Raw genomic sequence first — 25,269 nt, forward strand, 5'->3', positions numbered from 1 at the left:
AAATGAAAATTATCCACCTCCTCAGCAACTAGAGAAAGCTTTTGGGGCAGTTTTTATTATATTTCCACCTGCATATTGCAAGGTGACAAACCATCCCATGTGACATGGTCCTTAGCTTATCACAAGAGCATATGGGAAAGCTTTTGACTTCCCCAGAGGCACCAAACCACTGAGCTGCTTTGCATTATGGTATATCTACAGTTCCTCTAGACATCTGAAGGCTGTCCACATGACCCCAATGGCAGCTGTGTTATGTGGTTTAAATAAGGTATAGATTTAGCAGATTTAAAGGGCACCGGTCCTGATTTTTTGTAATAGAGCACCCAATAAACCCCTGAACTGGAGGGCAGGCACCTCTGGTAGGTGAAAATTTTCAAGTGAAAGGAGAAAATTCTAAGCCATATACTTCAGTGAAAAAAGTGTACCATGATACATTATGGTCTACTCAGTTTTTACTGCTTAACAGCAGTTGTGGTTATTACAAGCCAAATATGAACTTTCTGAATACAACAACAGCTATAGCTGTGCTTTTTAAATCAAACTTTTTTAGCATAAAAAGTAGCATTAGTTTAAAATGACCATATATATAAGACAATGTACACATGCATAGGAATTCCTTTTTTAGACAGAGGTTTTGCTACCAACATGAAAGATACCTTGTGCTCAGAAATCAAATGGGATTGGAGTGTGTGTTACATTCAGCTGTTCTTTATGCTTTAAATGATCCCAGATGTGCTCATGTGGTCAGTAAAGCAAGAAATTTCCCTGTTTTAAACATAAACCCCAACTCAGCATCTTCACAATAAGAAAATAATCATCAAAGTAGGATTGAATAGGCTTCTGTTAAAGTGATCATAATGTATTAGGTAATGATTAGGAATATTTCCTTGGAATGTTACTGCTGTGATGTGTTGTGGTTTACTTTGATCCTAATGTTGAAGCTTCCTCTGGAACTTATATATTGGATTGATCAGTTGCTGAACAGTAGCAAGCACGTTCTGTCTTACAATGAAGATGCTGAATATGGACTGGAATTCAGTGTATGTATGTAGTCTTCAGACTGCTTGCTGTTATTTATTAGGCAAAACTGTATATCATTATTTAAAAATTAAGGGGCAGATTTACTAAAATTCAGCAGGAGCAGGGCTGATCCAGTTGGACCATTTTTTTAATCAATTCGGACTTTTAGAGGTTTTTGGATTTTTTTTCACTAGTAATTATCTGAAAAATGTTTTTAAATGTTAGTATTTCTTAGCGCATCAGTCAGCATTGTTTTTCCAGTCTTACTTTTTATATTCTGATCTTTTAAAGGAATTGTTCAGTATAAAAATAAAACCTGGGTAGATAGGCTGTGCAAAAAACAAAAAAAAATGTTTCTAATATAGTTAGTTAGCCAAAAATGTAGCCATCCAGTCACTCCAGCTTTTATACATTAATTATTTGGCTAACTATATAGGGATGAGCGAATTTGACCTATTTCGTTTCGCCAAAAATTTGCCGCCGGCGAAATGTTGCTGACGCCCATTAAAGTCTATGGGCGTCAAAATTTTTGCCGTGCGTCTTTTTATTTTGAGGCACAACGCCATACAAGTCTATGGGCGTCATTTTTTCAGGCGAAACAAGGCGAAAAAATGTGCCCATCCCTAACTATATTAAAAAACATTTTTTATTTTGCACATACAGTATATTTAACCAGTTTTTATTTTCACACTGAACTCGTTTTTTTATGAATTCCATGGCATTCGTCATTTTCGGGAAATACAGTTTAATTGTAATTTTAGAAACCTTTTAAAACCACAACAATTCGGCCTTTAATAAATAGGCCTCCAAATGCATCCTAAACAAAAATTATTTTAGTCTATTATGGATTAAGGAAGCAATAAATATCTTACAAGAGTTTTTCCAGATGAGTGAAACCAGAGTGCACCCATATCTGAGAGATGTTAACATCAAAAGATATTGTTGGGTTATTACCCATCCAGAGTCAAACTGGCCCGCCGGGAAACTGGGAAAAATCCTGGTGATCCAGCACCAGTGGGTCTTCTTTGTCTTCCGCCCTAATGCTGTTAATGCCATTTATTTTTTCATTGTAATCACTATATAATTACAAGTAAAGTGTGCACACAGACCTTAGTTTAGGGCTTGACCGTTGCAATTTTTAATCGATCTATCTCTGAACACCCCCCCCCCTCTGTACTGAGAAGCCTCACACTCTGAAATGATGGTCTTGTTTGCTGCTGGCGTATCTGAAAGTACTGAAATGTGGAATTGTTCAAATATACGCGGTACATAAAGTAACCCTTGATATTCTGGCTGCCTGTGAATAGGATAAGTAACAGAGGCAGTCACTGACATGGAACTGGATATATTTTTAAATGGACTATACCTGTCCTTCCACCTTGCTACTCTGATAAGCTATTGCCCTCTCAAACTAAACTATAGTAACTTAACTGAGCATTTGCCCACCATCCCCTACAACTTTTTACAGACATCTCCTGTTAACTGTCGGCACTTGGATTAAACACATTCACTAGTGTTCCAGATATTGCACAAACACCCAGAAAGGCAGTGTCTCTTCATCTAAAAGGTCAGGAATCAGCAGTATATTATCCTAAAAGTATATGGTCAGTGGGGTTGATGACACATGGAGTTGGACTATGCTTCGCAAGTTTTTGCCAAGGCATTATCTAAACAATGGCATAGGAGATTATTTGTACCGGTCTAGCCCTACCTCATGTTGGTGGCTTTTTTAGGGCAAGAAAACAATGATAAATTCCACTCACAATACAATGATAAATTTCACTTTTTTCAATAAATTGGAGTGCTGCTGAAATATCTTCTTGAATATGGATTAGACCTTGGCAGAAGGTCGGCACTCGACGCTACAAAAAGCAGTGAGAGTGTTTGTGTAGCACTACTTCGTCTTTGTGGGACTAAAAGTACTTTATGTTCTTTACATATCTTCAAAACATAAAGGAGATACATATATTTTATTGATAAATAATACAAAACATAAAATACTGTAAATATTATATACACAACCTTAAAAGGAGTCACATCCAACAGCAGTAAATCAACAAGGAAATACATGGACAAATTAAAGAGATAGTTCATCTTAAAATGAACTTACGTATAATATAGACAGGGTTATTTGAAGACAGAAACTGATCTTCATTTTCATGTATTCTGAATTGCTTATTCTGTGAAGCAAATTTGAATGTCATCTGGTTGCTAGGTCTTAATGACCCCGACAACCTGACAGCAGTTTTGAAGTAAACTGTAAAAGTTAATCTTAAAATCAACTTTATGCATCATGTAGACAGTGTTATTCTAAGACAGTCAGAAACTGATCTTCATTTTTATGTATTCTGAATTGCTAATTCTGTTAAGCAGATTTTGAATACCATCTGCTTGCTAGGACTTAATGACCCCAACAACCTGACAGCAGTTTGAATGTCATAAGATGAAAAGGTAAGCAATAAAATATAATAACAACATATAAAGGCATGCGTCACAATCAATGAGTCTTTGTTGTTCTGGATGCGAGGGTTAGAATCCCCAATAGCATTTTCACTTTGAGAATGGAAAGAAGGAAGAATAGGAAGGCTAATAAATGTGAAAACCCATACAAATGTCAAGACCAGCTGACAATTGCTTAGAATAGTGCCATATATAACATACTAAGGGGCAGATTGATAAAAATGTGCGATCAGAGCTCACCACAGAAACACTTGCTATGGGGTCCTATGAAGTTTTACCCTTTGATGAATACTCTTCTAAAAATCCCATGGAAATGAATATAAAGCGAGTGACTGTTTCTGTGGTGAGCTCTGATCTTATATTTTGATAAATCTGTCCCTAAAAGTTTATTTAAAGTTGAACATTGCCTTTTTCTGTAATAACGTAGCAATTTCCAAAAGCACAGGAACAAACTACAATTCTAACATCAGAAAAGCTGCACCACATACCACTCTCCCAATGGGACCTATATGATTATGTTGCTAGAAGAGCACAGCTTTAAACATGACTGGAAAACATATCTGCTAATAACAATTAATAACTGGCATTGACACTAGAAGAAAAAGATTGATTACCAGGAAGGCATGGTTGGTGCTCCTCTGCATTTCTTGAATTTGCTGAGGAATGTTAAAGAGCTCAAAGTATTTTTTATTGCTCCTAAAAGAAATAAAGAGTGTAAATTAACAGAATACGGGTGTCACAGAAGTCAGGTTATTAAAAGCAAAGCAAAGATAACAAAACTATCAAATTAACAAGAAAAATAAGGAAGATGAAGTCAGAGCATAACAAATACCACTAACTTAACTTTGGAGAGTTTCTGGAGGGTGACACTCAGCTTTTCCAGAATTGGCAAGTCAACTTTGGAATCACTAAGCAAAGCAGCACAATTCTTAAAAAATGCCTCATTGCTCCAAAAATCCTGTAAAAAAGTAATTTCCCCAGATTTATCATTTTGTCTGTCTTTATGGAGTTTTACAACAATGGCAGATGACTGTAATTATGATAATAACTACAATTATTTTTCATTCCTGGTCTCCCAAAAACAAACCACCAATGGACTGAACCATGTTATACACTTCATAAATAATTCCTATCAATTATATTAACCCTGTACAAAATTAAAAACTAGTCAATAATGTAAAATAAGCTCTCAACAACCATCACAGTTTCTAACAGAAAAGTTCATTATCATTCCTGCTTCAGATTTGCACACAAAGAGAAAGTCAAAGACATAATTATCATGACCAATAAGGAAACCATGCAGACTGGTGACAGCCAATAAACATGCGTATGAGTGTAATCAACATGTCGCTGCATTTGAAGCCAAACTATACAATGTCTAAATAGATATATGCTGATAATTAGCCCATGTATAACTAGAAACATGTAAGTTACCATTTTATTACATTTAAATTGTATTTTTAATTTACATTCTATAAATAAAACTAACTTACTCGCATTGACATCTGAAGTAAGATATCAAGCACGCTGGAAACTAGACATCTGTTTAGCAAATGTAATAGCTTTAAAACAATTTCCACTGCCTTATACTGCAGAAACAGCTCTCTACCTCCGTCAGTTTTTAAATGCATACAGAGTGTATCCAAAGCTTGTGCAATGTAGTCCACTGAGGAAATAAAATATATCACTGGTTTATGCCAGTTATTGCTTTAGATAACTGAGGGGCATGTTTACTAACATTGGAGATAAATATCTGGAGAGATTTTGGGAGATGTTGCCCATGGCAATCAATCAGCAATTAGATTTAAACAGCCACCTATAAGTTAGAAAACAAAAGCAAAGATCTCCAGATATTTATCTCCAATTTTAGTAAACATGTCCCTATATTCTCTATATATTTAACCCCCCCGACATGCCCAACACTAGCGAGGGAATAGTGTAATAGAGTAGTAAATGTACTATGTGTAAATGTAAACTAGACAGGGGTAGACAGCCTGTTGACAATCTGAGACTAAATTATTCGGAGACTTCTGAAAAGAGATGTACTACTAAGGCAATAGCATATTTTCTACCAAATAAAGTCACGGTAATGTTGGTAGAACTTATTGTCTGCTATATATACCTCCAATGTCAGCTCAGAAAGTCAGGTTGGTGACTTTTAAATGTATCAGTCTGAACAGTTATTAGCAGGTACACATTCTATGGAGCGCCATTGTTTATGTAGGCACTATACAAGGTTAAAGGGATACTGTTATGGGGGGAAATTTTTTTCAAAAACACATTAGTTAATAGTACTACTCCAGCAGAATTCTGCACTGAAATCCATTTCTCAAAAGAGCAATATTTAATTTTGAAATCTGACATGGGGCTAGACATATTGTCAGTTTCCCAGCTGCCCCAAGTCATGTGACTTGTGCTCTGATAAACTTAAATCACTCTTTACTGCTGTACTGCAAGTTGGAGTGATATCACCCCCTCCCTGCCCCCCCAGCAGCCTAACAAAAGAACAATGGGAAGGTAACCAGATAGCAGCTCCCCAACACAAGATAACAGCTCCCTGGTACATATATATGAACAGCACTAAATAGTAAAAATCCAGGTCCCACTGAGACACATTCAGCTACATTGAGTAGGAGAAACAAGTGTCTGCCAGAAAGCAGTTTCATCCTAAAGTGCTGGCTCTTTCTGAAAGCACATGATCAGGCAAAATGACCTGAGATAGCTGCCTACACACAAATATTACAACTAAACAGCTAACCACTGTAGAGTAAAATTGAAAAGTGTGTATGCAAAAAGGGCTTTAACAGAAAATAGGACATTTACCAGATGAAAAATCATACTAAAGTTGATAAGAATCTCAGTGGTAAGTTACTGCTTTTATAGAATGATGCATGCTTAATTTTGTTGTCTGTGGCCTCCTCTGTGGGTTTATGCGTCACTCCTTTGAATGTTTCTTCACCAAGTCTTCGTAGGGTTGAAGCCATAGTTGACTGTAGTAACAATGAAGACAAAAGATTTACTATATATGTAACTTCACTTGTGTTATAATGTTTCAAGCATTAATAAAAAATAAATTAAAAGTTCACATAAATATATTGAAGAATTAAGGAAACACACATATGCCAGCTAGAATGGCTAGTAACATCACTAAGGGCAGTTTATAATGTTTCATTTTAAAAATCATTCATTGTTAATTAGATATACAGGTATGGGATCAGTTATCTGGAAATCCATTATCCAGAAAGATCCAAATTACGGAAAGCCAATCTCCCATAGACTTTATGATAATGAAATAATTATAACATTTTTAAATTATTTCCTATTTCTCTGTAATAATAAAACAGTAATCCTTTTTGGAAGCAAAACCAGCTTATTGGATTTATTTAATGTTTACATGATTTTCTAGTAGACTTGAGGTATGAAGATCCAAATTATGGAGAGACCCATTATCCGGGGGGTGGGTGCGTGTGTGTGTGTGATATATAGTGTTGAATATGTTTGCAAACCAACAATAGGCAGAATTAGAAAACAAATGTATGTCCTAACTGTGTTTTTACCGTGCTTCAAATGACTAAAACAGTAGTGTTGTAGATATTACATTTAATAAGGGGATAAAGCATGTGGAATTCTTAATAGGAAAGCAACAACTCTAAAAAATAAAAAGTGCTTGAGAAGGCAAGTAACAACATTAGTACACGGACAGCTTTGTTCAGACTTGCTGGAAAAACATGCTGCAAATAAACTTACCTTGGCACACTTTTCCTGAGCATAGTTTGCAGGCAATTGATTTATGCACAAGGATTTCCCTCTGCTTCTATTCTCTTCTGATTTAGGATTGCTAATCTCCACATCAGAGATCCAGTCCATTAACGCAGTTAAAAGCTCATATACTTGAACATTATGAGGGACCTGTGCGGCAGACACAATGTTATAGTCTGCGTCTGTGTTCTCTTTACATCAAAAGAGTAAATTAGGCTGTCTCAACAGATGATCTATAAAGTATAAAGCACACATGGACGATGAAAGTTTTAACTGATAATATATTTTGAATACAGATGCTGCCAAGATCTGGTTTTGTTTTTTATAACCATAAGGCATGGTACACAAAAATACAATTTTCAAAGACATTGCTCTGATAAATAAGAACTGAATGGAAAACTTGAAAAGAAAAATGTAAAAAAGCAGACAAAAGTACTTGAGGGACAGCTTATAGGTGCATTTTAGACTATTTATACCACGGATACAAAACAAGCACTGCACTTTTAAAGAGATTGAGGGTAATGCAATAAATGGTCTTATGTTTGTTATTTAGGGCAAGTGATAAAGACAGGGCCCCAATAAGAGCTGCAATTCCTGCGGCTCCTACCATGGGTCTCAGAACCCTGATTTATATGGCGCTAATGCAGTTAGCACTGTAAATAAAGCATTGCCCAAAAACTTCCTATAGAATCCTTTATTTGGTTACCAATTTTATACTCCAGATGAGGATCTAAAAACAAAAGAATACATTTTCACCTAATTTGAACAGTAATTAAAATATTGTGAATATATCTGCAGTTGTCAAGTTACCTTCACAGAAACAGGTGCCTTCTCTCTCTTTTTTAGTTTTAGATATTGTGTTGCTTGTGATACCTCTTCACATTTTTTCTGCACTGCTTGGAATGTTTGCTTTCTCTGAAAAAGAAACACAGTTGTTGTTTACAACCACAATGTTACCAATAACAACCAAATGTATTCAGTAATACAACTATGAGGCTTATTTGCAAGTTTTCTAGACGAGCCTGGACTTTTTTCGCTTGCATTTCTAGTTGCTTGTTCTGTTTACTAACTTCATTTAGCTGTAAGAAGTGCACATGAACCAAGAATACAATCATAATGCATCAATACAGAGGTATGTTGTAAGGGGTTGTAAAATTTGCAAAAATTGGTGACAATAGCAAAAATGGTATATATATATATATATATATATATATATATATATATATATATATATATATATATATATATATATATATATCACGGCCCAATGAGCATCCGCACTCCAAGGCACACTGATGCAGCTTCTCCAGCTGGGTGCACGGTTAAAATATATGTATTTAAATTCTCTGAAGAGCCAGCACTCCCATATATAAAAAATAAAAAATATCTGTTTTTATTTCTGTTACATTTCAACGTTTCGGTCCCTGTTGTATATATATAGTTATAGTCAAAAGAGAAACCGCACCAACAGGACTTCATACAAAATAAACAAAAGAAGACGGCTCAAGTGGAGGAGCCGAAACGTTGATCAAAAAAACTCTTGTTTATTTCGTATGAAGTCCTGTTGGTGCGGTTTCTCTTTTGACTATAACTATTGATATTCCTAACCAGCACACAGGCATTGGCTTTTGATTGTCCGTGTGCACCGTATATATATTCACTATTTATTTTAACTTATTTATGTTTAAAATCATTTTAATATGTTACAGAATCTCCTTTTATTTTTGGTCTCTTTATTTTTATTCCGCATCACAACTAGTACATTACAATGAAACTGTACGATCAGTGTTGGACTGGCCCATCGGGATACCAGGAAAACTCTCAGTGGGCCCAGGTGTCAGTGGGCCCTCATGCTGCTAAACTTTTGGCCAATTTCATGTCCATTCCCTTTTTCTATGAGAACAAAGAGGCTAAATAGATGGAATAATTGATTATAGTATGTAAAGAAAACAGACTAGGAGAATAGAGGTTGATTGAGGAGATGAAGAATAATAGTACTGATAAAGGCCCCTGGTCTAAGGTTTTTGGGTGGGCCCTGGTCTAAGGTTTTTGGATGGGCCCCTGGTGTCCCAGTCCGACACTGTGTACTAGTAACATACTGTATGTCCTATGTACAAAATAGGGGTGTGGAAGCACTCTAAAGGCTAAGTAATAGTATATTTAAGTATAATGGAAGTGCTAGTTTTAATGCACATTCCCTGGTCCCCTGTCTCTAACTTGTTTGCCTTTCGGCCATAGTATAAAAAGTCTTACTGCATAGTAGCATTCAGTGTAATCAGTGTCTGTTGAACCTTGATTTCAGTGAAAAGGATCTATCCTCCCCCGCCAGTATGCGGCTTTTAAGGGAGAGGAATTGTCCAACCAACGCCCTAAAAATGGGCGTTGGTTGGACAATTCCTCTCCCTTAAAAGCCGCATACTGGCGGGGGAGGATAGATCCTTTTCACTGAAACCAAGGTTCAACAGACCTGGAGATCTGTTGATCATAACACTAAGCAGAAGTCTTAGGGATACATTTATCAAAGAGTGAAGTTAGAGATAACCACAGTCCACTAGAGTGAAATACTGCCTCTCTCTATTTATTTCCATGGGATTTATCAAAAGGGTGAACTTTCACTGGACAGAGGTGGTATTTCACTCTAGTGGACTGTGGTTATCTCTAACTTTACTCTTTGATAAATATACCCAGATGAGTGCACAGCTTCCAACCAATAGACGACCCTACAGAAATGTCACACTGTGTAAATGTAACTTTAGATAGGATTACATGAAAGGATAATCTACCTACGTACAAATGATCAAACAGTTCAGTTTGAAATTGTGCATACTTTATGAAAGATGAGGGTCTATGGTGCTTATGTCCTTCCTCTTCATTTAACTTGGCTGACTTCAATCTTGCAACATGCTCTCTGGATATGTTTGGCCATTAATATTGATAATCCTGTGATCATAGAGAATTGTGGACTATAATGCCTTTACCTTTATAAGCTATCTGCTGGTTCTGTGTTTTCCCTAGATGCCACATTTTCAGTGTATGCCTATAGCATACGTAATCAAGCACATCAATACACCACCAGTGAAGGCTACATTTTTACTTTTAATGCAAACAAAAAGTGTTTATTTAACAAGCTGTATCATAAAAATTCCAAAAAGTTGAGTCTGCCTACTTTCTTTTTACATAAATATAAAACCAATGACACAATCAAACAAGAGAGGGACTGAAGGGTGGGGGGGGGAGTGGAGTCTATATTTTGTTTCTATAAAGCTGAATCACAGTCACAAATAAACACACACACTGGGTCAATAAATATTGCTTTTAGAGTAGTTATGTTCTGCTTTCTGTGCTGGCTTAAGCCCACTTGGGCCTTTGAGATTGGTTTCCTGCCCTTAGACCATAGCAAGTTTTAATAGTCAGAGATAGTTGTGTCCTCTGCTACAGTAATAAAAGTAAACCTGGTAATAAGCAGGATAGTAAATAAATATTCAGATCTATGCCCCACCCATTGCTCTGCACCACCACTCAATCAGTTTTTTTTTTAGGATTTCTCCACAGCTTCTGCAAGCACAGGATCACAGTGCAGCACTTCCAAATAGTTACCAGAAGGATACTGCGAGGTGTGAACCCTGCTATTGAAAGACATTTTGAGCATTTCCTGAGAACTATTTGGAAAGCAATCTTCCCTGCCAATACTGACAGTGTTCCTTATGAATGATCAGCAAGCTCAGCAGTCCTGCCAGTGAAGCTTGTGTGTGCGAATGGGGTAATTACCTCCAGACAACAAATTGCTGAGATGTTTGCTTTATAACAGACATTGCCCATAGCTGTCTCATAAAACATACTTTAGAGAACTGTTTCCTGAATGCAAATACCCTCACCAATAGTTCATGTCTTTCAACAGAGATAGTAGTGAGCAGCAGGATGGTTACATACATTTTTTGAATTTTTTATGTTATCATATAAAATCAAACGATTTACTGATTCAGAATCACACGAAAGTTATCGTAATCAGCATATCACACACTAAGCAATATAAGCCTATAGATTTTGGTAATTGTATCGATAAGGGCAAATATGCACCTTATCCCAAAGTCTACAGAAAATAATCTTCTTTTTAATGCTAATGAAACCGTCAAACCACATGAATATGGCAGAAAGAACCTGCACAGCATGTATAGATGCTGGTGGAATCCATGCAACCCTCGGGTTTTGGGCCATCCCTCATCACTATCAGCAATCCTCACTAAAGCCCTAAAAGTGAGTGCAGCAGTTCATATTAACATTAATAAACATCAGAAGAATTCCTTTCTGCTTACATACATGCAAATTCCTATCGCTTTAGTAGAACTTTGCAACAGATGAACGACCCCTTAAATTAGAATGAATTCTTTAATACACAACCTAGTTATCTTAGAGATTTATTAAAGTTATACATATAGGTGTTCAAATAAGTCTGACAAGCTAAGCAGTTTCAAATAAAGAATATTGAATCTAAAAAAAAAAAAAGTACCTCTTTCATTATTCGAAGTTTGGCATTAAATATTTCCTCAATTCCTTTCATTTTGCTCAGTGTCGTTTGATGTTTGAAAAGCATTTCTTCCTTTTGCTGTAAATATTTCTCCCTTTTTTTCAGCTGAAGTGAATACTCGTGCTGTGACAATCTTTCTAGCTGCAAGGATAAAAATAAAGGCTAAAGTAGATCCCCAAAAAATCTATACCTCTGAACATTGTAAGTCTTTATAAAAATATATTGCATCCCATATACAAGGCCTGCTTCATCTAAATAAACGATTTTCATAAAAATATAGTTTTCTACTAGTATATGTCACTAAATATTCCTACATAGATAATTGTCATTTTAAGTACTATAGACTTCACTTGGGCTCATATATTCGTTGTGCTCAAACACAAGCCAAGGGCAGACATACATGTTAGGTTTCATCAGCCAATAAATAGACAGGGTTCTGTCTTTTGTCAGTTAGAGTTTGCCGTATTTGGTGGGCCAAATCATGCAGGTCCAATTGTCTGGCCCCCAGCCAACTGGATACCTATCTAACATAACAAACAAAAGAAAGTTGTGCTCACCACTAATTTTTAAAACCATTAGGCGGAGGTGCAATGAGGCTGTGACCACAAAATACACTCAAAATGCACTCAACCCATTATCAATATATTTAAGACAGAGACATTTTGTGCATACTGCTACTGAAAAATGCCTTACCCTTTAAACAAAACAGGGATTGTTTGTCCATATATTGCAATATATTTAAGCTGGCCAACTACGTCAAAGTCATCCCATATCTGGCCAGTCCTATGCTCAATTTTCATCTGATTCATTAAGAATTCTAATGCTTCGTTATACATTTTACAAAGGGACTAGGTTTTAGCTGCAACTTACTTGCTGCTTTCAAAGTAAAACTCCCAAACTTGGCTGCCCTTTTATTAGACACCAGTGGGATCACCTGACTATAGCTGGGAAGGGTGGGAGCTACAACATGGAGCTGGTCACTGCTCCTGTATAACTATAACAAACAAGGGAAAGGTGTGCTCACCACTAATATCTGAGCATGGGACTGGCTAATCTCCCCAAACACCTTCCCTGAATCTGCGCAGGCTAAAATAAAAAAAGGCCGGCGCTAATCACATGCAGCGATTCTTTTTCACCGCGTCACTCATGACTCACCCGAAGTTGCATCACGAGGAAACTTTGGGCGACTTCGGAAAACGAACCGCCGCGTGTGATTAGCGCTGGTGTTTTTTCATTTTAGCCTGCGCAGATTCAGGGAAGGCGTTTGGGGAGATTGGTCGCCGCAAAAACTAGGTGATTAGTTGCCAGGGCCAGGGGACCAAATCTCCCCAAAATGCCCTGTGTGGCCTGACCCTTAGAGGTTCCTTTGCCAATTCAGCTTTCTCAATAATTTCAGTCGATATTCAGCTATTTTTCTGTGTCCCCTCAACCTGCTTACAAAACATATAAGCAAAAAAACAAATATAAAATACTATAATGCTATTTAAGTGGAAAGTTATTTTAAATATGGTGTCTCTGATACTTACTAGTCTGGCAACAGCAAGAGAGGAACTATGTCAGGTAAGCAATCCAGCTTTCTTTCCAGTTTTAAATTTGGGGTGACCAAAGACAAATTTACCAGTATTTGGTTAAAGGGGTTTTTCTAGTATTTGATAGAATTTTCCTATCCCTATCAACTTTACAATTGGTCTTCATGATTGATTTGTTTTTTATAGGTTTTTAATTATTTGCCTTCCTCTTCTACATCTTTGCTGCTTTCAAATGGGGGAGGGGGGTCACTGTTCTTGGCAGCCAAAAAAAAACTATTACAGGTATGGGACCTGTTATCCAGAATGCTTGGGACCTGGGGGTTTCCAGATAATGGATCTTTCCATAATTTGGATCTTCATACCTTAAGTCTACTATAAAATCATGTAAACATTTAATAAACCCAATAGGCTGGTTTTGCTTCCAATAAGGATTAATTATATCTTAGTTTGGATAAAGTACAAGCTACTGTTTTATTATTATAAAAGAAAAAGGAAATTGTTTTTAAAGATTCTGATTATTTGTTTATAATGAAGTTTATAGGAGACGGCCTTTCCATATTTCTGAACTTCCTGGATAACAGGTTACCAGATAACGGATCCCATACATGTACTCTGTGAGCTTACAATTTTATTCTTATTGTTACTTTTAATTTAATCCTTATATTTTTATTCAGTCCCTTTCCAAATTATATTCCAGACTCTCATATAAAGCACTGCCTGGCTGCTTAGGTAAAAAAGACCCTAGCAACCAGATAGCTGATAAAATTCCAAACTGGCGAGCTGCTGAACAAAATGCTAAATTAATGAAAACCCATAAAAAAATTATAAACTACATTGTGTTATATAGTATTTGTATAATTGAAGCATGCGGAAATAACCACTTATGTGGGTAAATAATAATAATATATCAATACATCATTACAAAATATGCTGGAAAAGTTTTTTTTGTTTGCTTTACATAATAATATATAATTTCATACAAGCACAGTGCAGTATGTGTAATGATGTATGAATGGAAAGTTGAACTTGCCAATGGAAAAATAAACTCAATTTCCCATAGATATAAGATATAGAGATAAGTCTTTTCAAAATACTTACCACCTATTATCCTGTATCACTTTCAATAAATCCTTAAATGCTTTACTGTAATATTTCTGTTGACTGTGTGTAACTGCTGCTGAGGAATTTAGTGACTCTGGCATTCTGGAGTCCGCCATGTAACTTTCCAGTAGAATAATGTCAGGCATTGAACTCTTCACTTTGTCAATCAAAATTATAATTATGCACAACATTTTAAAGCCTTTTCACAGTACAATTAAATCACTAGCAGGATTAAGTCAGTTTATGGATATGAAGCCCACAATACAGAGATGTGACATCAACAGAAAAAGTTAACATTCAATAGGAAGACCCATTCCTGGGTTAAAAAGAAAGTATGTGAGTAAGTGTATTTAGGCACACCATTAAAAAACCATGCAACGTCTGAACTGATGAAACATTTTCTTAAAACTCTACAAAATAATAGGAAGTGCACAGTTGCACAAATATTTACATTTGGTTGCTGTGTTTATACATTTGAAAGAGTCTATGGTGCTAAATGACCATCATGAATGAAACAGAAAATGCAGAGTGTAGTGAACTTTATAAACAATCTCTCCTGTGTGCCATGACCTGCAGAAAGATGATATGTTTACCATTAGTCCTGCAGCCTGCATCGCTTTGGAACTGCTTATATACCACAATGTGACATTTACACCCCCCCCCCTAATGACAGATTCCCCTTAAAAGAAATGAGGTATGACTGCTGTATGAGTGGAGAGTGCTTAGAAGTGTACCAGCAGCATAAAAGCAGAACCCACATACTAGTATGCCTGCTGGGAAAATACAGAACCCATACTGGTGTTATTGCTGATAAAATGCAAAACATACAGAGTCAATAGTGGTGTAAATACTGAGAAAATGCAGAACTCATACTTGTGAATCTCCTGACAAAAGGCAGAACCCATACTGGAGTGCCAACAGAACAAATTCTGAACCAATGATGCTGCACCTTCTGAGAAAATGCAGAACCCATGCTGGTGTGCCAGCTGACCAGACACACAGTCCAAGGGCCGCCATTAGAAATCATGGGGCCCGCCCACCCGGCCCTCAAGCCCCACCCCAGATCCTGCCCACTCCACAGTCAAAAGACCACGCAGACATCAGCACTAAAAAAGCTAAACCCCCCCCCCACAAGTTATAAAAAGCTTTTCGGGACCAGGGTCCCCTTACAAGTAAAAAAAAAAATTGGGGCCCCAAAGAATATTTAAAAAAAAAAAAAAAAATTGGCACAGGGCCCCCTTACAAGTTAAAAAAAATAGGGGCCCCATTTTTCTCTTTCACTACATATGAATCAATAAACTACAATTTCAGCTTGGATTCTGATATTCTGCTACCTCCAACTCAGCCACATTGTTTTTATTAGTCTTCATATTCATTCAGTTTTTTATCCAGGATATTATAATTACCGAGGAGTTTCATGACCATATAAAAACACAAGGCCGAAGGCCGAGTGTTTTTATACAGGTCATGAAACTCCGAGGTAACTTCTAATATCCTCATATTTTGCAACTGGGGGTACTTTATTTATTATAATACACAAGTTTCAGTGAGTTATGTGACAGAAATGACATCAGAACTCCCCGTTTATAACTGATGACATCACTACTCACCGTTTATAAGGATATCATTTACAAGATATTCATGGCTTTTGTGTATTATAATGAGATATTAACATGTGTGTAGGTGGTTCATCACACATCAGCAATAAAATATAATCAACAAACATTTTAAAATATGCTGTAGATGTTTGCAGGCAGCAGGAAGGACAGGAGCCCCACAGCTAGCACTCAGATTGACTGGCACTTTGTCAACCCCTTTAATACAGTAACAGGAAGAATAAGAGATGTATTATACAATTACAGGTTCCTATAGATTGAATGATAAGGGTAAACCTTACCAGCAAGTGATTGTTAAGAAAACAAAAACAACGAATGACATTAAGTGTGAACTTTATTTACACCGTTTATTTTTTTAAAAATGTAAATGATTTGTTTTACAAGTGCACAAGGTTTTGATAATTTACGCCAATATAATTATTTTCACTAGGCCTCAAAAGACAGACTAGAAAAAAACGGCAAAACCATTTACGACAGTTTTGCTGCATTAAAACTTAGTGAGACCCCAGTTCTTGCATCAAAACAAATGAGAATTTTAGACTTCCTTATCAGATGGAAAATTAGTGTGTGGCAATAAAGTGCTACCATACAGGACATAGCATGGATACATTTTTTAAAGGCAGTAAGAACAGGCCATAAAATATATTCCTATATTTCCTATGAAATGTCATAGTGTACTGTAACACATCTTGTATTTAGAATTCTGCTTTGCAGAGATTATAAACTATAAATATAGAAGATGACTTGGCCACCACAAATCCAATAAGAAGTGTTTTTATTCCCACGTGAGAAAATCATTAAATGGCAATATGTTCTTAGTCCCAAATTAGAATGTCATTTAACGAGAGCCCTTAATGTTGAGGATTAGGACTGCTTTTGCAAATTCTGCTGGCATTCTTCAAATTTGCTCTGGAAGGAATCAGTCATCTCCTTATTCTTGAATCTCACTGCCAGTTGTTCCACTTTACCTTCACCATCTAGAAATTGAAAGCAAACAAATCAATAAAAAGCAAGCCTTGCTGAAATAAAAACAATTGCACTGTAACATACGGATTTTTTTTTTTTTTTTTTGCAAGAATGCTCTCTTTGGGCAACAAAAGAACAGCAGTAGCATTTAATTAATTGTGCACAAAATATTTTCCTTTTTTGTATAAATGATATATAATAAATGTATTATAAAATTCCTGCATGTACTAGCATTTTGCTTGTCTCTATTATCTCAGATGTATGTAGCCTGTTGCTTGAAGGTGCCTCAGGCCCCAAACTTTGTGGTTATGAAGGCTACTAGTCAAATTAAAGATGTAAAAAGCATCATAATGTACATATATTTTTAATAAGTAGCAGTTACATACCTGAATAGTCCGTTGCTGTCCATACCAGCGAGTTGTTTGATGTATTTAAGGGGCTGATCATAATTTCTGTTGAAATAACGTGATTAGCGCACACTTTCAGGACTTGGTCTCGGCGCATCAGAACTCGATAATATCCCTTTTCTTTATGAAAAAGGATTTTTATGTCGCCAACTCCTCTCTCTTTCCACTGATTGACAGCTCTGTCCCAGCGGTACAACTTTGCCCTCTCTTTGAAAAGAATTTCTTCATCTTCTTCTCCTGATTTTACTTCCACCTGAAAAGACACAAATCCAAACATAACATGATTATTGGAGCTTTATGTGCCTTAAGCCACAAACGAATATTAATCAGCTGCTAAAATTGAATATATATTGCAAAACCTGTTAGGCCAAATGCTTGAACTTGTAAACTTACTTTGCTGAATGGACAGCTTTCAAAGGCAAATGCCATAGATTGTTGATGCCATCCTTGTTTTAAAGGGAGACAGATAATATAAGGTAGAGCTGACTATGTTAGCACTACATGAAAACAGTTTTTGACAGGTTTGTATTAAGAAATCTCTGCTATTTCTTTGGTTATTCATGATGCTTATATGCCTAAAAACATTCAGCCTTTAAGAGGGCAGTACTGCGGTAGCAGCTCAAATCTCTGTATTTGTAGAGTTTATTGTGGGGAAGGAGGTTTATAAAAATAAAAAAACTTTTGATGCAAACCAATTAAATAACTTCTCTGTTTAGTGCCAAAAGATAAAGCAGTAAGTAAGTACCTCTGGTAAGGACACAATTGGCTCAAAATGTACATCATCACTGTGCACCACTTCTTCCTCACTGCCATCCTCATCCTCACCCTTTTTGCTCTGGGAATGAGAACCAAAAACTGATGCTCCGGTATTGGCCCACTGGAAGCTGGTATCTACAAATGCAAAAACAACATCTGTCAGTGGTTTTTATTGATAACAACAAAGTAACGAGTAAACAAAAACACACAGACATATTGGGACTAGATTCTAGCTAATGAGAATAAATCTTGCATCTGCCATCCAGTCATTGAGAAGAATATTAATGAGCTAGAGAAAGTGCAGACACATGCAACTGGAAGGTACTTAAATTATGAGGGTAGAAGGTTGGGGTTTTTTTCTCTGGGGGGGAAAAAAAACGCTTGCAAGGAAACATAGTTACACTTTACAAGTATGTTAGAGGACATTATAGACAAATAGCAGGGGACTTTTATACCCATAAAGAGGATCACTGCACCAGAGGCCACCCCTTCAGACTAAGGGAAAATAACTTTTATTGGAAGCAATGTAGGTGGTTCGTTACAGTGAGGTTGTGGAATGCACTGCCGGATTCTGTTAATGCCTTTAAGAGTGGCTTGGATGATTTCTTGGATAAGCATAATATCCAAGACTATTTTGATACTAAACCACAATTATTATAGATATTGGTATATATAGTTTATGTGAGTGTAGAAGGGTTGGCATGAATGTGTGTATGTATGTATGTATGTATGTATGTATGTATGTATGTATGTATGTATGTATGTATGTATGCATGCTGGGTTTCATTTGGAGGGGTCAAACTTTATGGACTTTGGTTATTTTTCAACCTGATTCAACTATGTAATTATGTAATATTGCCTGATGAATGGGCCACTGCCAATTACTGGCAGCTTATTCAACAATTTATAAAGCCAAACAAAAGCTTACTGTTTTGAGGACATCTGTGTCAATCTGTGCCCTATAACTCTTACAACTCTCCATAATCTTTTTCCCTTTTGCTGCACAAAAGACTTAAAAGGCAGCAGTAAGAGCAATTTGTAGGTGTTCGGATTAGCCCTTTGGCATAAAGGGAGGTAGAAGCTAAAACTTCCAAAAATGCTCTGTTACCCATGTCATATATCATACTGTAGCAAACTATTTATCTTTACCTTTAGAACCAAAGGCAAAATCACCAGAATTCGTAGATGCTAAATCTGCAAAGGAAACTCCAGCAACTGAACCCAGCCCAAAAGAGAAACTAGGAGCAGAAAACCCTGCTAAGAAATAAAGAAAACATACAATTAGAATATATTAACTTTCCATTACCATAGACTTTAATAGTATAAATATATATCAGACCAGGGCTTGCTTTATTACAGAGAATGAAATTCATCATTAAAGCCATAAATATAGATTGCTATTGTGTATCAGTCAAATGCATTGTTGACTTATGACAGCTTCTTAAAGAAAAACTATAACCCCAGAATGAATATTTAACCAACAGATCATTTATATCTTTAAAAAAAAGTGGCATATTAAGCTTACTGAAATATAGATATCAGTAAACATTGCCTTTTTAGTGATACGGTCACTAAAAAAAGGTATTTTCAAAATATTAATCTACGTCAAAAGTGATAGTTTTACGCTAACAGTGCTGCTTTTGTAAGTAATCCAGTTTGAAGGAATACCTTTGCTGACAGAGTCTGATTTGGGAAGCTCCTGTTTAGAGGACAAGTCTACAGGTTCCTGGGAAATGCTTGTGGTGGAATCACGCTCTTGTTTGGGTTCAGCTGCACACACTATGGCAGCTTCAGAGGAACTATTTACATCTGCTTCTGGAACTCCCTGGAATAATTAAAAACAAATAAAAGTAAATGAAATCAGTAACTTTTATTTGCTGCAAAAAACACAAGAATATGCATTAAAACCAAGCCTCCACTGAATACATACAGTTTAGTGCATGAACTTAAAATCTTTAAAGGGGAATTATCTCGAAAATGAAAATTTAATATACGCTTCTTCATACTGAAATAAGAAACTTTGTAAATACAATCAATTAAATATTCAGCATAGTTTCTGAAATAATCAAGTTCATCTTCACTATCCCTCTCTCAGTATCTGTTTCTCTTCATTCTCTCTTCATGCAGCAGTTGGGTGTCCAATATTCATTGACAGTTAGGTCCAATATATATTTTAGGGGGGGGGGGCTTCCTTTCCTAGCAGATGAATTAGAGCTCATTCAAATAATTGATTTCAGTACAAATAAAATCTAACAAAATAACTGCCTTTTGCCAGGTCCAGACTGAGAATTAAAATAGTCTCTGGCATTTCAGGTTCACAGAGGCCCAATCAGCCCACAAAGAGGCCCAAACAGCCCCCACCAGCCCACTAAATACTGACTTTCTATGGGACCTTATAGCAGCCCCTCTGGCATTTGCCAGAACCCACAGATTGCCAGTCCGGGCCTGCCTTTTGCACAAATCCTACATGTAGAAAGACATGATGTCTGGTGATTTTAATAGACTGAGCTCTAATACATCTTCTAGGTAAAAGGAGTCCCCTATAAGAAGAAGCAAAACCAGCCTATTGGGTTTATTTAATGTTTACATGATTTTCTAGTAGACTTAAGGCATAAAGATCCAAATTATGTTAAGGCCCAGGTCCAGAGAATTCTGGATAATAGGCCACCTTTAACAACTATAAGCATGAGACATTTTTTATCAGCAAACTTTTCTTTTTTAAATGGCATAATGACATTATACATGATAGTAATTAAAATATTGTGAAAATGAACACAGATTAGGTCACATGATCCTCTCAACTAAGTGATGCACTTGCAAAATACATATTAATTCATTAAAGGGCCAGTATATCTTCATTTTATATTTTGTTTCTCCTAAGCTTGCCAAGACAAATATTAGTAAATCAAAGTACAGGTATGGGAACGATTATACAGAAACTCGTTATACAGAAAGCTCAGAATTATGAAAAGGCTGTCTGCCACAGACTCCATTATAATGAAATAATCAATTTTTGAAAATAATTTCCTTTTTCTCTGTAATAATAAAACAGTACCTTGTACTTGATCCAAACTTAGATATACTTTAATTAAACCTTATTGGAAGTAAACCAGCCTATTGGGTTTATTGTAGATATGTATGTTTACATAATTTTCTAGTAGACAGAGATAGTCATTGGAAAAAAAAAAAAAAAAAATTCCAAACCATATCAGTGCACTGAGAAATCCGTTCTCAAAAGAGCAAACAGATTTTTTTATATTTAATTTTGAAATCTGACATGGGGCTAGACATATCAGTTTCCCAGCTTCCCCCAGTCACGTGACTTGTGCTCTGATACACTTCAGTCACTCTTTACTGCAAGTTGGAGTGATATCACCTCCCTCCCTTCCCACCCCAGCAGCCAAACAACAGAACAATGGGAAGGTAACCAGATAGCAGCTGCCTAACACAATATAACAGCTGCGTAGTAGATCTAAGAACAACACTCAATAGTAAAATCCATCAATATTACAACTTAATAAAAAAAAATATACTTGCTGGTTCAGGAATTACATTTTATATTGTAGAGTGACTTATTTGCAGTGTAAAAGTGTAATTTAGAAATAAAAAATACATCATAAAAATCATGACAGAATCCCTTTAAGGTATAAAGATACAAATTACAGAAAGTTATCTGGAAAGCCCCAGGTCCCGAGTATTCTGGATAACAGGTCCCATATCTGTATAATTGTATCACCCCTGCTGTGTATTGCGGAATTTCAATGCAACCCTGCAAAGGATGCTGCTCTGGGACTGTTTAGGTGCCTGCATTCACTATAAAACACAATAGCATCTGGGATTTATGCCAATTAGGCCTATAGATCTCTAGGGCTTTGATTATCACCACAGTGCTTTGCATTTTCCCATTCAGTCGATGATAGCTTCCTATTTAAAAAAAACATTTACATTTTGCAGTTATTCAGCAACTGCCTTTCCAATTCTTACAGGAAACATGAAAAGAAATAGCCACAACTAAGCTGCCCTCAGAAGTACCAGGCAGGGGCAACTAAAACAGGTACTTTGCTCATGAGTCCACTTATATTTTGGCCTGCTGGGCAGAAATAGATAGGCTGTCTTGTAATACAGTAAATGCACTAGTATAACTAATCCTTGGACGTATTATAGCTTTATTTTGAGCTGCACAGATTAAGTATGTTTTGCTTATATGCATTGGATTTTTTATATTTCTTACACAGTGAAACTTGTAATTATTATTTATCATCATCATTCATTTATATAAACTTTAGTAGAGTTTCTGAAGCAAACACACAGATTTTACCAGTGCAGGGCAGCAGTACACTAGTTCCATTACATTTTTTGGTGTTCTTTTAATGTACTTAATATATGTCAAATAGCATGTTAGGTTTGGCATTTTTTTTTCATGATAAATTTCTGTAGTAATACACCTCACTGGCGCAAGTATTTTAGAATGTCACAGAACTTGGTTAAAAGGATTGTTCACCTTTGAATTAACATTTAGTATGATGTAAAGAGAGATATTTTGAAACAATTTGCAATTGGTTTCCTTTTTTTTTTTATTTGTGGGTTTTCCGTTATTTATTCAGCAGCTCTCCAGTTTGCAATTTTGGCAATCTGGTTGCTAGGGTGCAAATTACCTTATCAACCATGCATTGATCTGGATAAAAGACTGGACTATGAATAGAAGTGAGTCTGCATAGAAAGAATAGTAATAAAAAAAGATCGGCAAAGTGTTGGCAGCGCTGGGAACACATAGGGCCTTGTTCTCATCAGCATCCTAGGTGGTGCAACACCACTTGATCTACATGCACATATAAATTATACAAACCCTACACACTGCATGCACACTAGAGAGTGAGGTGACTGGGTGGCTTGCCGTAAACGTGATACTTGCAGGTAACAGAAGGGAATAAAAACTCACTTTTCCACTCTTTAATGTGGATCTGTTAATGCCTCAGGGGGCCTAGCGGCTCCCAGCGGGAGGAGTCCAGACCAAGTAGGAAGCTTTTGGGGTCAAGGTCCAAATTCACAGTACAGGCTAGGATAAAGAGTAAAGCAAAATCCAAAGTCCAGGCAGATATCAAAAGGCAGACAGGAAATATATAACACCCAGGTACTCACAGGAAATGATACCTATAATTGGTCAGGGTTATAGCGTCCGAGGCACTGTTTTATTCAAATTTCGGCACCAGCGGTGACGTCATCGCGCCTGCGTCATCGCACTGTGACCGCACCCACGTGGACCGCATGTGCGCCATCTTGGATCCTGCGCCGCCACGAGAAGACATGCCGCTGTGCACTCCCGACAGTACCCCCCACAGGGGGCCACTGGATCACCAAGTCTGGGCTTCTGGGGAAACCGATTGTAGAATGCCTTCACCAAGCGCGGAGCATGTACATCATAGTGTTTTCCCATGAAGATTCTTTGGGACCAAAACCCTTCCACTGGACTAGGAATTGTAGAGACCCTCTGGAGATTCTAGAGTCAAGGATCTTTTCCACTTCGTAGTCTTGTTGGCCGTCCACAGAGATAGCTGAAGGAGGAGACTAATCAGAAGAGAAGCGATTGGAAACTGCTGGTTTCTCCAGGGATACGTCGAACACTTTGGGAATTCGCATCTCAGGGGGAAGCTGAAGTCTGACAGCCACGGGGATTAACAAACTCCACAATGGAGAATAGACCAACAAATTTTGGACCCAACATGGGAGTAGGCACTCTTAAGCAAATGTTCCTAGTGGATAACCACACCTTGTCACCAAACTTGTATGGAGGAGAGGATCTACGTCTCCGATCGGCAAAAGTCTTATGCACAAGAGCACTCTTTTCCAAACTTGATTTGGTCACAGCCCAAATAGCAGACATATAGGCTGGCTGATTGTCCGCAGCAGGAACGTTAGACAAGATGAAGTCTTGAGGGAAGGCTTGAGGATGTTGACCATACACCGTTATAAATGGAGACCTTCCAGTGGAAGTGTGGCATACATTGTTATGAGTGAATTCCGCCCACGGGAGAAGATCAGACCAATCATCTTGACAGAGGGAAACATTCCTCAGGAATTGTTCTAATGCTTGGTTCACCCGCTCTACTGTGCCTTTGGTCTGGGGATGGTAGACAGAAGAAAACTGGAGAGTGATACCCAAGTCCTTACATAAGGAACGCCAAAACTGAGATCCCCTGTCAGAGACACTCTCAGCTGGGAAGCCATGCAACCGGAAAATAAATTGGATGAAGAGCGGAGATAGTTCCCCCGCTGAGGGAAGTTTTCGCAAAGGGATGAAATGTGCCATCTTGCTGAAGCGGTCAATAACTACCCAGATCACAGTATTCCCTCTAGAGGGTGGAAGTTCTACAATGAAGTCCATTGCTAAATGAGTCCATGGATGAGAGGGAATGGGCAGAGGTTGTAATAACCCGCTAGGACGAGTAGGACTAGGCTTGGAAGTGGCACAAATAGTACAGGCAGCAACAAAGTCTTTGACATCTTTACGAATAGTCGGCCACCAGACTAGCGTCGTAACACTTCAAGAGTCTTTTCAGGACTAGAATGTCCAGCTTGCTTGGAACAATGAGTCTGTTGTAGGATGGGCAGGCGATGCTCAAACGCCATCCCAATGGAGGTATCCGTAGGAGCGGAAGATTGGCCAGCCAAGATTTGTTTGGCAAATTGAGGGAAAATAGATGCAATGATTTTGGCAGGAGGAATAATTGGTTCTTGCCTTTCAGAAAGAAGATCCACCGAGTCAAACTTTGGGATAGAGCATCAGCTTTCCGAATCTTGGATCCAGGACGATAGGTCAAAACGAAGTTGAAGCAAGAAAAGAAGAGAGCTCATCTTGCCTGTCGGGGATTCAACCTCTTGAGAGATTTATGAACTCTAAGTTTTTATGGTCAGTATAGATAGTGACCGGGATCGAAGATACTTCAAGAAGGTGATGCCACTCCTCGAGAGCAAGCTTTACAGCCAAGAGTCTGCGATTCCCAATGTCGTAATTCTGCTCTGCTGGAGAGAATTTCCTGGAGAAGAAAGCACAAGGATGTAGTTTCCCATCAGCAGGATGTCTTTGGGACAGGATATCGCCAGCTCCAACTTCAGAAGCATCCACCTCACAC

At 37.2% G+C, this 25,269-nt stretch overlaps 2 protein-coding genes across 2 annotated transcripts in view; both read right to left on the bottom strand.

Moving 5' to 3' along the window:
• Nucleotides 1-6,163: 6,163 nt before the first annotated feature.
• Nucleotides 6,164-7,814, bottom strand: LOC108709691 (coiled-coil domain-containing protein 138-like). The gene is made up of 2 exons (XM_041584196.1): nt 7,228-7,814; nt 6,164-6,470 (listed from the first exon to the last, which is right to left on the bottom strand). Exons 1-2 carry the CDS (start codon nt 7,345-7,347, stop codon nt 6,315-6,317), a joined length of 276 nt encoding a protein of 91 aa, XP_041440130.1. The 5' UTR covers nt 7,348-7,814; the 3' UTR covers nt 6,164-6,314.
• An 8,524-nt stretch (nt 7,815-16,338) lies between these two features.
• The window catches only part of ranbp2.S (RAN binding protein 2 S homeolog), a 51,428-nt gene continuing 42,497 nt past the window's right edge, over nt 16,339-25,269 (bottom strand). Inside the window, 6 exon segments of the mRNA XM_018249749.2 lie at nt 16,339-16,876; nt 16,878-16,987; nt 17,363-17,636; nt 18,129-18,274; nt 19,289-19,396; nt 19,808-19,964. Coding sequence (XP_018105238.1) covers nt 16,862-16,876; nt 16,878-16,987; nt 17,363-17,636; nt 18,129-18,274; nt 19,289-19,396; nt 19,808-19,964 — 810 coding nt within the window. The 3' untranslated portion in view covers nt 16,339-16,861.

The sequence above is a fragment of the Xenopus laevis genome, chromosome 2S (genome assembly GCF_017654675.1).
Source record: "Xenopus laevis strain J_2021 chromosome 2S, Xenopus_laevis_v10.1, whole genome shotgun sequence".
Lineage (NCBI taxonomy): Eukaryota > Metazoa > Chordata > Amphibia > Anura > Pipidae > Xenopus > Xenopus laevis.

What these genes read in the sequence shown, in the direction of transcription:
- LOC108709691 (XM_041584196.1), bottom strand. Translation starts at nt 7,347, where the DNA reads ATGGACTGGATCTCTGATGTGGAGATTAGCAATCCTAAATCAGAAGAG. An exon ending in CTCAGGAAAAGTGTGCCAAG is followed by an intron (nt 6,471 to 7,227) that starts GTAAGTTTATTT and finishes TTGTTACTACAG; the next exon opens with TCAACTATGGCTTCAACCCT.